Source organism: Notechis scutatus, chromosome 3, assembly GCF_049901735.1.
Source record: "Notechis scutatus isolate UNSWTSFEM ecotype Mainland chromosome 3, rNotScu1.2, whole genome shotgun sequence".
NCBI lineage: Eukaryota > Metazoa > Chordata > Lepidosauria > Squamata > Elapidae > Notechis > Notechis scutatus.
In genome coordinates, this window is record NC_142011.1 from 95280309 (window position 1) to 95295125 (window position 14817).

Here is a 14817-nt window from a genome sequence, read left to right on the forward strand (position 1 = left end):
TTAAAGGAAGCATAGCCTTGTTAATCTATGGTAATCAAAAATAAGAAGGGATTTGGTAATCCGAAAAGGTGCTGCAAGGTTTGTTTTGAATGGTTCACTTTATCTAGAACAATGAATCTGTTTGAATTTATATCATGGCAACTTCTAATCTATTCTGTGTTAAATAACAGAAATGTAGATTGGGAAGACCTGTGCCAATTCCTAAAAGTAGGAATGTAGCTTGGGAAGACCTGTGCCAATTCCTAAAAGTTATCTTAATCTTTAATTACTTATAATTATATAATTTCAAAGTGTAAAAACAAACATACAAAAGCAAAATAAAACAAAAGCAAGGATAGAAATCCATCTGGATGAACCTCCATCAGATTCTGAACATCCAAGTACATTTGGCTATTTCTAGAGCAACATAAGGAGCACCAGATTCTTTCTGGATCTTGGATTAGATTGTGAACTCAACTATTAAATGTATCTTTACAAAATATACTACAAATTGTTTGGCAGTAAAAATGATTAATGGATTTTTTATTTTTTTAAACGAACACTTCTATATGTAAAAACATCAATTTCAATTATTGTTATTGCATTAAGATGAGCTGTTGATTGATAATTCAGATTAATCTAATCTTTACTATACATACATATACATATACATATATTTCTATGTTCCTCACTCAAGATACATTTTTAAAAATATATTTATAATGTTACATTATGTTATCTGCCTTAAAGATGTTCTATAAACTTGTTTTTAAATGTTATCATTTTTCCAGTAATTTCAGTTGGTAAAAACTGTCAAAGTAGGCTTTTAGGTTTGGATCCACCATTTATACTTGTATACAATCCAGCTTAATGTGGTCATATTAAAGAGAATAGTATATGATTTCAGACATTCATCTTCCTGTTTAAAGAGTGCTGTATATGTCCTGTTGTTCATTAAGTTAGATCTGTAAAATAAAATGTGAACAATAAGTAAGAAACAAATTTGTATCTGTACATTTTATGTAATTATTTTTTAAACTTGTTCATCTGATCTACAGCAGAAAACAGTCTGCAATAATTTTAAGATATCAAACTACATGTGCAAGACGATTCTGAAAGTATCAACATTTTTAAATCAAATGGTTAAAACTACTCAAGTGACTCAAGAACTCTAGACCATTCTATCACTGAGCAATTTCTATCTTTTTTTAAGATGACTTTTGACACAATAATATATAATAATAATTTAATAGCCATTCTTGATATTTTGTAATATAAACTCTGGAAGTCAGAATGAACTCAAAGCAGCAACATTTTAAACATAGGAATGGGGAATTACATGTAACCATTCATCATCACAGGGGATACACTTGAGGGAAGATGGAACACAAATGCAATTAATAAACAAACTCACAGTATCCTCACACAACACAGCCAATAGAATAATACTGGGAACTGTAGCACAGCAATGCCAAGAAAAAAACCCATGTTTATTAACTAAGATTTCCAATAAAATGTCCACTATACATATATTTGATATTTACACATACATTTCAGCAAAAAATGTATTTCACTAATACAATTTGTATTAATTGCAATTTCAAATGCAAACCCCATCATATAATAAGATTCCTGTGATCCAAATGAAATTCAGAGCAATGGAAAAGAAGTTCTATGGGGAGTGGGGTTAATACTGAAAAACAGTGAGATATGGGACAAGGAGGCACAAACATCACCCACAATGGTGGGATTCAAAAGTTCCCACCACCAGTTCTGTGGGCGTGGCTTGGTGGGCATGGCTGCAGGGGTGGGATCACGCAACTCGATCATGCATCCAACATGCACTTTGTGCACACATTAAAGCAGTAAAAACTAAGCTACTGTACCTCTCAGCTGTTTAGCAAAGCAATCCGCTCTGCCACGCCAAACAGCTGAGAGGTTAAAAAGGACCTAGGAGCAGGGCTGGCTGGGTGGGACCAACTGCAGAGCGTCAGAGAGATTCTCTGCCAGCTGATCTTTGGCGCTACAGGTATGCCAGAACCAGGCCGAACTGGTAGAATACCACCACTGATCGCCCATCATTTCATCTGTTTTAATATGATGCTGAATCCTGTCAGATTTCAAAATAAAGAACAGGAGATCCCTATGTTCTGAGAATGAAATGACTGAAAATCTAATTTAACTTCAATGGGATATTTTCATTGATTTCATTGTGCTCACTGCAACAAATTTAATCAGTGTGTACCCTAAAGTTTTCAATAGAAAGCAAGTAATTCTTAGGTTGGATCTAGTAGTCTCCTGAAGTCAATAGGATCTCATTTAGTGATGGATAATCAATCAATCTTGTCCAATTCATTCGTGGGATATCTTATTTTACATATAACATATAATGTATGATTATATAGCCATGGTGGCATAGTGGTTAGAATGCAGTATTGCAGGCTAACTCTGCATTTCCTCTGCCAGGAGTTTGATCCTGAGAAGTTCAAGGTTGACTTATTCTTCCATCCTTCCAAGGTTGGTAAAATGAAGACCTAGATTGTTGGGGCAATATACTGAGACTGTAAACCGCTTAGAGAGGGCTGTAAAACACTATAAAGTGGTCTATAAGTCTAAGTGCTTTTGCTATTGCTATTATCAACAGTTACTAATTTAGTTAATTTTATTTTTTGTTCTGGCCCTGTGGCTTCTGATAGGTATTTATAAATACACATGTAGACACATGAGTAAGGGAATAAATTGCATATGGAAATACAAATGACAGGAGAATATTTCAGTTTGAATGCAAATGAAATAAATAAAATAAAAGGCATGGGTGTTCATTTGGAACCATTCATTTTGAGGCAACTAAATTTATTGACTGAGGCCAATGGAATCAGTGAAGCTTACTGGGTTTAAAGTAGAGTTTCTACTTATTTCAGCTCCAGCACAGAGAAAATCTCCTGGTCTTCATCTTGGAATCTGTTAGGCTTCATCAACAGACCAGAAGACATGAAATCCTGGCAGATTCAGCATTCCGGGCCCCATTCCTCATTATTTTAAAGTATTACCCCCATCCCCCTAGTGCTTCTTTCTCGTTGCTCTAAACAGAAGGAATTTTATTTATATCACAGGAATCTTAACAAAATAACAGAGTTGGAAGGGACCTTGAATGTCTCCTAGTCCCACTCCTTGCTCAGGCAGAAAACCTTCCAGTATTGGAGTATTCACAAGTTCTGGAGGCAAGTTGTTCCACTTATTAATTGTTCTGTCAGAAAATTTCCCCTTAGTTGCTTCTCTCTTTGATTAGTTTCCATCCATTGCTTCTTGTCCTGCCTTAAGGTGCTTTGGAGAATAGCTTGACTCCCTCTTCTAACTGCCAACCCCAGAGATATTGAAACACTGCTATCATGTCACCGCTAGTCCTTCTTTTAATTAAACTAGACATACCCAATTCCAGTGTTCCTTCTTTATATGTTTTAGCCTCCAGTCCCCAAATCATCTTTTTAAAATGTAGCAACCAAAACTGTATGCAGTATTCCAAGTCAGGTCTTACCAAAGCATTATAAAGTGGTATTAGCACTTCACATGATCTTGAATCTATCCCTCTGATAATGCAGCCTAAAACTGCATTACTAACTAGCTAATGACTATTGGCTTTTTTAACAGCTGCAGCACACTCATATTAACTAATTATCTACTAGGACTCCAAGATCCCTCTCACATTTACTACTATTTAGCCAGGTACCACCTACACTTTGCCTGTGCATTTTTTTTTCCCTTTAACCTTCCCACTGAGGTGGTGCCTATTTTTCTACTTGTATTTTTACATGCTTTCAAACTGCTAGTTGGCAGAAGCTGGGACAAGTAACGGGAGCTCATTCTGTTATGCGGTGCTAGGGATTCAAACTGCCAAACTGCTGGCCTTTCTGATCGACAAGCTCAGCGTCTTAGCCACTGAGCCATAGCGTCCCTGTGTGTGTTTACATACCTATTTATAAATATCTGTCAGAAGCTACAGGACCAGAACAAAAAATAAAATTAACTGAATTAGTAACCACTGATAATCATTCATTACATGTAAAATAAGGTATCCCACAAAATATTTCCAAGCTTAGAATGAATGTAAAAATAGATTGAACAAGAAGACCCTCTGAAATGAATTGGACAAGATAGATTATCCATCACTAAATGAAATTCTACTGACTTCAAGAGATTACTAGATCCAACCTAAGAATTACTTGCTTTCTACTGAAAATTTTAGAGTGCATGTAAATTGAATTTGTTTCATTGAGGAGAATTAAATCAATCAAACTAGCCCACTGAGGTTAAATTAGAGTTTACATTCATTTCAGGTCTAGGACAAAGGGATCTCCTGTTCTTTATCTTGGAATCTGCCAGGATTCAGCAACAGACCAGAAGAGATGAAATGATGAGCGATGTTTGTGCCTCCCTGTCCCATGCCTCATTGTTTTTAAGCAACATCTCCCCTCATAGTGCTTCTCTCCCATTGCTCTGAACAGAAAGAATTTTATTTAGGTCACAGGAATCTTAAGCAGTGTTCTGATTTAGAAGAATTGCCAAAGACCGAGTTGCCTTAGAATCAACTTTATACCACCTACAGTATGACGGTGCATTTGGTTTTTCTTGCCTAAAATGTAGAACCTTACTTTTTTCACCATTGATTTTCATTTTGTTAGATAGCACCCAATGTTCAAGTCTGTTCTATTAATGTTCAATGTTTAAATCAAGTCTGTTAAGATGTATTCTAATTTAGAAGAAATGCAGAAAACCAAGTTACCTTAGAATCCATTACATCCACAAATTTAGCTGCCAGACCTAGATCTTTTAAAGATTTCAAGTGATTTTTAATGCATAGATATAGATGTATAGGTATATAGATATAGACAAAGAAAAGAAATGTTAATATTTGTGAATTAAAGTAATTTTCTGAAAATATACATACAGGAATGCAATCTGGATAATCAAATTTCCCATCCACACAATTAGCTCTTAATGATCTGGTATTTGGATGTTGTTTATAGCCTCTTAAACATACAAATTCTACTGTTCCTCCATCTGGAACATATATTTTATTCCTGTAGCTCCACTTCAGACTTATATTGTGTTCTCTCATATCTTCGTCATTTACTGTACAAGCAACTGCAAAAGGACACAGATCAGATGACATATAGAAAGTTTTAGACTGACATTTGATAAAGTAATTAAAGTTTAGGTTAGAAATTCTATGTTGCAATAGGTTAAAATGATTAAGGATCTATGGAAATGGATCCCCCTCTTTTTTGTCTTTCATGAACTAATTGTCAGTCATGATAATTAGTTTTAAGCAAGACAATGTTACATGCATAAAAGGAAGAAGAAAAATATTTTAGTCCCCTTCTTCCAAATTTCCTCATACTGAATGTCTGAATTAGGAGAAGACCAAGTTCAGGAAACTTCTCTTAAAATGTCATCTCATATCTTCTTTTTCAATGTAGATTAAACGGGACTAAATGTGATTAAGTCAGCAGAGTCTGCCTCCATACTTTGCCTATTTAAAAAAACAATAATTTTAGTTCTCTAGAGATTCAACTAATACTACCATTCCAAAAAAAAAGGCAAATTTTGGTTTAGGGAAAGCAGAATTTCACCAGGAAGGTTTAACAAAATTGAGGACAACATTTGTAAATGGTAAAAGATCTTGTACAATTCTCCATTATGAAGCAGTTTCTCCCAGAGAGAGTTATTTTATCTTGGTTCATAATACTACCACTTGTTCTGACCAAGGCTTCCTGAGACCATAATTAAGCACACACTTAGTTCAAACAACTCTCTTTTTATTCCAACACTGGTAATTATGTTCATTCCCAGCCCGTAATGAGTCCCAAACAGTCTCTCGAGATAAGCACCCACCTTTATCTCTTGCTGCCAACAACTAAAGTGCCAAATTAACTGTAAAAGGACAGTTAATGGAGACAATGGAGTACAAAGTCCACAAGGACTTCAAGGTTTAATCCAAACAGAGTGAACAACGTTGCTTCCTTCAAAGGTTCCTGTCCCTTTGCTCCTCCTTTATATCTTATGGGAGGGGCAATCACCTCCAAGCCTTACTCTCGAGTCGCCCCTTTTGTCTTAACTGTTCTTGCCTTCTGGAAGCTCTGCGCACACGTGCACAGGCTCTGCTTGTTCCTCTGCCAGGCTGCTGTCAGATTCTGGAGGCTTCAGAGTCAGCACATAATTCCCAGATGGCCTTGGCCCCATCTCTGTATTGGATGCAGGACCATCATCCGAGTCCTCCCCAGACTCCTGGACTGGCCCATGTTCCTCCTCACTGTCTGACTCTGCTGCCATCTCTGCAGGCTGCCGGCGGACCACAATACTACTGCTAATTCTATTTCAAGGAAGTAAAATATCTTCTGGCACTGACATAACAGCTCTGGTGTCATGAAATTTATATCATTCCCAAAGTACAATATTTCTCTATAAATAATAAATCTATAAAGAATTATAGATAATACTTATACCTCTACATGTTGGTGGTTGTGACCAATGACCATTTTGACAAGTCACTCTTGGAGAACCTTCCATTGTATAGAAATTTTGGCACTGATAAGTTACAGTTTCAGACGGGAAATAGGTTGCCTTGGGTATCTCCACAATGTCTCCATTCTCCACGGGAGGTGGGTTTCCACATTTCCCCCCAATATCTATAACAAATACAGAATCTATTGAGCAACACCACTCAGGATTACAAATATTATTGTCTATTCACACACAAAGACACATTTTAAGCATATTCATAAGAAACTATATTTCAAAATGATATTCTTATTTTTAAAAAGCAACAATACCTTACAGCTTGATTAATTGATAGGCAGAAAATGATTACTAGTGTTGTCCCTAGTATTGTCTTTCCACTTTAGAACTTATAGTTCTTATTACTTTCTTAATACCTAAACTCAGTTCTGTATTTAAATGAATAACAATTGCTTTGGGATAAATAGCATCGCCCCACAAGGCGTTCTTAATTTATTTCCCACTCTCCATTAATAACTATTCAAACTCAGCACAAATAAATTGTGTAGTTGTATTGGATGTTGTGTCATCCATGTCAGTATTGAAGTGATGGGAGGCTTGCAACACAATAAAAGCAAGAATAGAAAAACATTTTAAAAGTATAAACATTAAAATTAATAGAGATTGATTCAAACTAGGAACCAGTACATAAGCAGTACAGTGGTGGAATCTTCTTTCTTAGTGCACCGATCACTCCCAGTGTAAAGTGCTCCATCATGGCCCCAAGCCCATTGGCTAAGCCAGGTTTTGAGGCAAAGCCAGAAGGCCTAGTGGGTGAGGGCATATCTGGCCTCCAGCAGCAAGATTTTCCAGATTGTGAAGGCATTGCAGAGAAGGACCATTTACTAGTTCCTACTAGCAAAGTTGAGTAGATCTGCAGCATGTTCCTTTTGCCAGAGGGAGTAGGGTGGGCCAATCCCATTGGGGTGAAGCAGTCCCCTGGGCCATGAAAGGCTTTAAAGATGGTAAATAACATATTAAATTGGACCTGGAAGCAAACCAGAAACTAATGCAACCCATGTAACAATTTTGTGTGCCATTGAGCAGGCGTTATGAGTCTATAAGAACCCAAAAGTTGTACACAGGATCTGTCTGGGGCAGTGCAACTTCATCCAGAACTGAAGATTTTAAATTCCCAGATCCCAAGTTCCAAGCAGCTATTGCTACGTAGTCTTACCAGTGTCTCACGTAGTCTTACCAACAGTCTTACTGTTGTCCCCTATCCAGACACCCATAGTATCTAAAGGAGGAAACTGTTCTCACCCACGCCCTTTTCCGACAAATCAAACACAATTCAAAAAGAACAGAAACCTTGTAATGCTTTTACAAAATAATTAGCTGTGATAAGCACAAGTCTTGCCAAACTAAGCGAGACTTGCCAAAAGGTAACAGACAAGAAATAATTTGCAAAATAAGAATCTTCAAATACAAACTCAGGATACTAGAATGTCCACAAAGCTGTAGTTTCAAAACGTCTTTGCCTTCTGCAAAGGCAAAGGCAAACAGCTGGCTTTTATCTTCTTGAAGGAGGGGCCATTACCTTGCAGCCTTACTTCCAAGTTGCCCATGCTGTTGTAACTGTTCTTTCCTCCAAGCAATCCTGAGCACATGTGCACTTGGCACAGGCTCCTCGGGAACCTCCTCATCACTGCTGCCAGCCCCCACAATCTCTGAAGGCAGCTGTCCACTCCCTAATGGTCCTGGCCCCTCATCTGAGTCCTCACTCTCCTCAGCCTTCTGCACCTGCTGCCGGCTAACCACAACAGAAACAGACTAATGTCTCCTTAAAAGGTCCCAGGGATCCCCCTTCTGCAGTGATACATTGATCACCACCTGGAGGTTAACATCATGAGGTTTTCAACCAGTCAAGAAGAATTTAATATGCAGCTACTTGCACTGACAGCCTTGAGAACCCTGTCCATTTCCTGGGATTTAACAGAATCAAACTGTTCCCAGATATCTGGGTAAGCACACTTCCTAATGGACCTGCTCTATGTCTGGTTTAATGGTGGGATTCAAATTTTTTTACTACCAATTCTGTGGGACTGGCTTATTTGGTGGGTATGGCTTGGTGGTCATGTGACTGTGTGTGGATGCTAGTTGGTCATGTGATTGGGTGGCCGTGGTCAACTTGACATCACTCAAGTCAAGGGGTGCCTTGCCTAGCTTCTCCTTGCCTCAAAGAGATACAATTTCCCTCTCTATTTATTTACTGAACATCCAAAATACACTATTTAAACCTATGTATATATGCCATATGTGTACATACATATTACATAGTATAGTGTGTGTATAGGCACACAAAAAGATACATTATCTACTATATATACTGTATGTGCACACACACACACACACAGAGAGAGAGAGAGAGAGAGAGAGAGAGAGAGAGAGAGAGCTCTTCTAAAACTATACATATTCAAGCTCACTGCGTTTGGAAAAATACATCCATAGTCCACTTTCTGCCATATATTTAACTATAACTTCTGTGCATTAGAACATTGCACATGCCTTCAGATTTACTTCCCTAGCCTGCACATGACTGTTAGACCCAGGAGATGTCATGGATTGAGTAAAATGTGGTGAAACTCACTTAACAACGCTCTTGCTTAGCAACCAAACTGTGGGCTCAATTGTGGTCATAAGTGAAGGACTATCTGCCTTCCTCTACATGGAAGCCTTGCCTAGTAAACTCCTCTGCCAATTTTCCTCTCTGTTAGAGGCACCAAAATAATCCAGATTCCAGATAATATAAAGTCTCCTGTGGGAGCAGGGGGTTGGACTAGATGGTCTCCAAGGTCCCTTCTAACTCTGCTATTCTATGATCCTGTAAGGATCTCCTGCTGGAGCAGGGGGTTGGAGTAGAACAGGGATATTCAAAGTTGACAGCTTTAAGACTTGTGGACTTCAACACCCAGAATTCCTCCTCTAGTCATGTTAGCTCAGGAAGTCTGGGAGTTGAAGTCCATAAGTCTTAAACTTGCAAAGTTTGAAGACCTTGGACTAGAAGATAACTTCCAAGATCCCTTCCAGCCCTAGATTGCTGTGCTATTTCAAAGAGTCTTCTGACGCCAGGGTTTGTGTCCTTCCTTCCTCTCTTTTTCTCTCTCCTTCCCTCTCACCTTCCATTTATCTATCTATCTATCCATCCATTCATTCATATATCTCATTCACTTTCTCCTCCCTCCCTCCCTCCCTCCAGCTTGCTCTTTCTCTTTCTTTCTCTCCCTTCCTTCCATCCTTCTTTCTTTGTCTATCCTTTTTTTCCTTTATCTTTCTTTCTCCCTTTTTTCCCCCTTTTCTTTCTTTTCTTTCATCTCTTTCTCTCTCTTTCCCTGTCTCTTTCTCTTTCTCTCTCTTTCCCTCTCTCTTTCTATCCCTTCCCTTTCTCCTTCCCTCTCCTTCTAAAGCTAGGAGAGGAGATCCACCTGAAACAAACACACAGACACACACACTTTTCCAAGTGCCCGGCAGTGTCATTCCTTACGAGGGTTCTTCCTGGTCAGTCTCCAGTCCTGTGTTGCCTGGAAAAGCCGTCAGACAAGGCTTCTGGGTCCAACAAAGGGGCCATGGGCGGGACTTCCTCCCCTCCCGCTTTTGGGGAAAGGAAAGGGTTGGGAATTTCAAGTGAGGCATGTGCTGCAGCCTCAGCCCCCCCGCCGCCGGCAGCTCTGAGCTAGGGAGCAGTTTGGCGTTACCGACTGCCTGAAACCTTACCTTCCTCCCGCAGCTGGTGGCAGAAGGAAAGGCAAGCCAGCCAGGGCAGAGCTGTCGGCACTCGGTTCCCTGCCAGCCCGCATCTCATCCCCTGCCCAGATTCTCTGGCAGCTGCTGGGGCTCGCATGCTGCAAGGGCGAACAGGAAGCACCAGGCTATTCCACGTGAATTGCCCCTCTGCCAGCCACCCCTCCCTTGCCGAACGAGTGTTTTGGCAGTTGTTGGGGGGCAGGGGAGCTTCATTTGTTCAACTTCTACCTATCCCACCATTAAGCACCACAAAAAAAAGGAGGTGGTTAATACGGCCTGACAAGAAACAAGAGTGGCAGGGAAGATGCAAGAAGCAAAGCCAGAAACTGAAGCCAAGTCCACACTCCTACACAAAACCCCCCCAGCTGCTGTGCATGCTCGGCCTCGCTCCCCATCCCACCGCTTCACTCCCGCTAATCGCTTCCTTGGTTTCCCAATCGTCTTTCCACACAAACTTCCCGCACATGACCCCACCAGCAAGCTCCCTTATTAGCCCACTGCTCAAGCAGCAGTAGTTGTCAATTTCTAGTGTTATATCTGTTTGAGTATTTAGTTACAGCCTCTTTGGGCAATGAAGAGTATCGAGGATACTCGGAAAGGTGGGAAAAGGTTGCCACGCTCTCCCTTTCTCCTAGTGCTCACTTACGCCGGCGAGCACCCTGCCGTTCTTAACCTGCCATTCTTCTTCAAGCCGAGCAATCCTACTCTTCCATGAAATATGCCCCTCCCCCTTTAAAAGGATGGAAGAGGAAAAGGCAAGCCAGCCAGGGCAGAGCCGTTGGCACTCAGCTCCCTGCCAACCCACATCTCATCCCCTGCCTGGATTCTTTAGCAGTTGCTGGGGCTCGCCTGCCTGGAGGCATGGGGTGGGGGGGACAACCAGGAAGCATGAGGCTATGCTGCCTGCATCCACCAAGGCAGCCACCCCTCCCTCGCCAGGCTGAGCATTTTGGCAGAGTGCGGACCACTACTGTGACAGCAGTGAGAGCTCCATGGGCTGGAAGGTACGGCTGATGGCGGGGAAGAAAGATCTGCTCTGGAGAGTCTTCACTGCCTTTTGGGCCTGCTCTGGCTGCCACCTGCTTTACCTCTGCTGTGCCTTGGGTCCTGCATCAGCCCACGAGAAGGAGACATGCCAATTCTAGGCCAGCCTGGCCAGCGGATGGGCAAGCAGACGACCCTCGATGGAGGCATTTTCTCTCTCAGGCCTCCCACATGGAAGGCCCCATGGAAGCCAAAGCTGGGCCCGAAAGGCAGCCAAGCCTTGCCATGCCCCCCCCCCCAAGCAGCCCTCTGGCTGAGTGCAGCAAACCTGGTGTGGATCTTCCTTCCCTGCCATCAGCATTAGGACTCGCTCACAGCATTCTCACAGCAGCCAACGCTCAAAGCGCACAGGTCAGTGGGCAGGAGAGGGAAGGGGCAGCAGGCAAAAGGGTGATGTGGGCAGCATAGCGTTGTGCTCCCTGGTCAGCCCCTTCCATACCTGCACCAAGCAGGCAAGGCCCAGCAGCTGTGGAGAATCCAAGCAGGGGGCAAGATCCAGGCTGGTGGGGACCTGAGTGACAATGGAACAACCCTGGCTCTGCTACCAGGAAGCCAGGCAAGCTGAAGGCTGGGGGCAGTGGTGGGGGGAAGCTTGCAAGGCCACGAGTGCCACATGGGATGGAGTCGTGGCACTGGTGGCTAAGCAAGCCGGACAGGGACAATACGGGGGCGGCTAACTAGGCCCCAGCCAGCATCACTGCCCAGGATGGGACCATGCCGGTGGGGAAGCCAACCAGCTGAGCCTGGAAATGGTGTGGGGGACCCACCAAGATCCAGGAATGGTGGTGGGGCTGTGAGCAATAGGCAGATCAAGGCTGCTCAGTTGGGTCACAGGCATCACATGGGAAGGCTAGAATGGCAAGTCATGAGAACCCAGCATGCCACATAGGAGGAGAGGAGTAACTGGGTGGGGCGAGTGGGGCGAGCATCGGACGAGCAAGCATCGGGAAGGTGGGGCAAGCAAATGAGCAGTGACTGGATGACCGGGTCGGGGGCATGACCAGCTATATGTTACTACAGGTTCGGCAACCCACGCCAAATCCTTCCTACCAGTTCACTTGAACATGTGCGAACTGGCTGAATACCACCACTGGTCTGGTCTCCTACTGAGAATAGATACAAGCAACTTTTCCCATCAGGTGTTTCACAAATTCCCCCACATGGCCCTGAAGATGATTACCCATGTCCTCCTTCCCATCATTTAAGTTATAATGCAAATAATAGGTTGAAGGATGGAATTGAAAGGTATGGAACTGAATGCTACTGGTATTAGCATCAAAGGAAAAGTCATAAAAAGGCAGTAAATGATGAAAAATGGTAGGGGTGGACAAATTTGATGCTACATCAGGAGAATTTCAGTGATAAGTGGTTACAGTGTTTGACTAGACCTTGGTATCCTGGAGGAAAATAAGTTAATTATGAAAGAGTGGAAAATTTGTGCAATTATTACACATGGATTTTTAAACTTAAATTAGAAGAAGATGCTATTGCTCACATGGAAAGGGAAAGATAGTAAGAGTAAGTGAAAAGCGGGACTTGGCTCTGCAAGGCTTCGATCCGTGCTTGCCGCTGGAGCGCCCCGTGCCAGCTGGTTTCGGAGCTAAGCCACCCCATAGAGGTGGTAAAGAGGGGGGAGACTGCCTGCAGGGGTGAGGAGAGCTGCATCTCTCCTCCTCAGCTTGCCATTACTCCCTTTCCCGAAGGCGGTTGTAGTGGTGGTCAGAAATGGCTACCCCAAAGAAGAACTTGACCGGAAGAGAATGTGCAGGAGGAAGATAAGAAGAGAAAGTTTTGGTTGACCGGGTCAAACAGCAAAAGCAACAAATAAGCTACCCTGGAATTGAAACTATTAAAAAAACAATAACATTGTTCCCTAAGAAGATTTTTAAGCTGCGAAGGAGAGAGAAAAGGGAAAAGATTTGGGGTTTTTTCTCCTTTTCCTATACTGACAGCTAAGAGACTTAAGCAAGAAATTGGAAAAAAATCCACTTTGACATTAATAGGCATTTAATGCTGAAAATAAAAAGTCAAAGAGATAATAAAGATTTCTGGATAATCAAAAGCTTTTGAAAACAGGAAAGGAGAGAAAAAGAATAAAAGGGCAGGTTCTGGAAGGGAGGAGACTGCCTGGAATTAAAAAGAAGTTACAGCAAAATCATAACAAGACTTCCAAAAGATACATTTTAACTGAAATATCGCAACAAAAACCCCAGGAAGAGAAAGTGGAAAAAGAAATAAGAAGAAATAACTTGGGACTATTTGAATTACTTGATGATTTCTGGATTTTTGGTTATCGTATTTGAACGACTAAAATCAATCAGGTGATTGTTTAAAACTGTTTAAAATGGCTCCACTTTTAAAAGAACTGAAAATGGAACTTAAAAAGTACAAAGAAGATGCACAAGAAATGAGAGGTTCTTTTGGCTTCGTATTTCAGTTTTTAGAAATGGAGATTTGGAATTATGAGAAACAACAAGAAATGCCTGCAGAACAAGAAGATTGCGACAAAGAAGAAGCCATCTTTAATGAACAAGTAATCTTAGGTGGGGGCGGGGAAGGAAAGGGGGGAAAGAGAATGGAAAGTTTAAGATTGGGAAAAACAACTCCAAAAAAATAAAATAGAGTGAAAAATAAGTATAAAATCAGAAAGCAACAGAAGAGGGAAATGCAGAAGAGAGAATTAGAAGTAGGAAGACAAGGGGGTAAAAAGGGGAGGGAGAAGATGAGAGGAAAGAAAGAAAGGAAAAGAAGATATAAAGGACAGCAACAAAATATAGAGAAACAGGGCCTATTTAGAGATAATGGGTGAAAATTTAATGGAAAAAGGGATTCTGCAAAGGTACATAAGATAGTATTGTTATATTAGAAACAGAAATAATTTTAGAAAATATGAAACAACGTATGACTAAAATGTTTGATAAAATAGCTATTCAGTGGAATGCTTGTTAATAAATAAATGTAACAAAATGAATATTTAATGATTTACAAAACATATGTGAAGAGAAACAAGGGCAAAATTAATTATGGAGATTATATGTGTCTTTAAGGAAGTATGATATTTAATTGAAAAGAAGTGTTAAAGATGTTAAGATTGTAATGATTATTAATGATAGAACTGAATTGGAATGGAATGAGGGTTTATAATTACATATATTTATAATCTTTTTTTTAAAGAATATAGTGTGTGTTATAAGAATGTACCAAGCAGAATTCGATTGGAAGTTATGTATTATGTATTACATTGAAGGTCATAACCTTAAGGTATATATTGAAGTTTAAATAAGAGTTGAATGGATGTAATTAAAAGATATAAAGGTGTCATACTCCAATTAGTAACTACAGGAGAAAATTTGTTTAATGAGAAAAGATAATATGAAATTGAAACAGAACAGACAAAAGTATAAATATAATGATTTGAATTGAGATGAGATAATCAAAATAAAATTGAGAAAATTAAAAGGGGAAAAAACTATATAGAAAATGTAGAATAATATA

At 40.6% G+C, this 14817-nt stretch overlaps 1 protein-coding gene across 1 annotated transcript in view; it reads right to left on the reverse strand.

Moving 5' to 3' along the window:
• Positions 1-493: 493 nt before the first annotated feature.
• The window catches only part of LOC113431980 (complement factor H-like), a 63788-nt gene continuing 49464 nt past the window's right edge, over positions 494-14817 (reverse strand). Inside the window, 4 exon segments of the mRNA XM_087960815.1 lie at positions 494-905; positions 907-944; positions 4925-5121; positions 6483-6665. Of these exon segments, the coding sequence (XP_087816941.1) occupies positions 806-905; positions 907-944; positions 4925-5121; positions 6483-6665 (518 nt within the window). The 3' untranslated portion in view covers positions 494-805.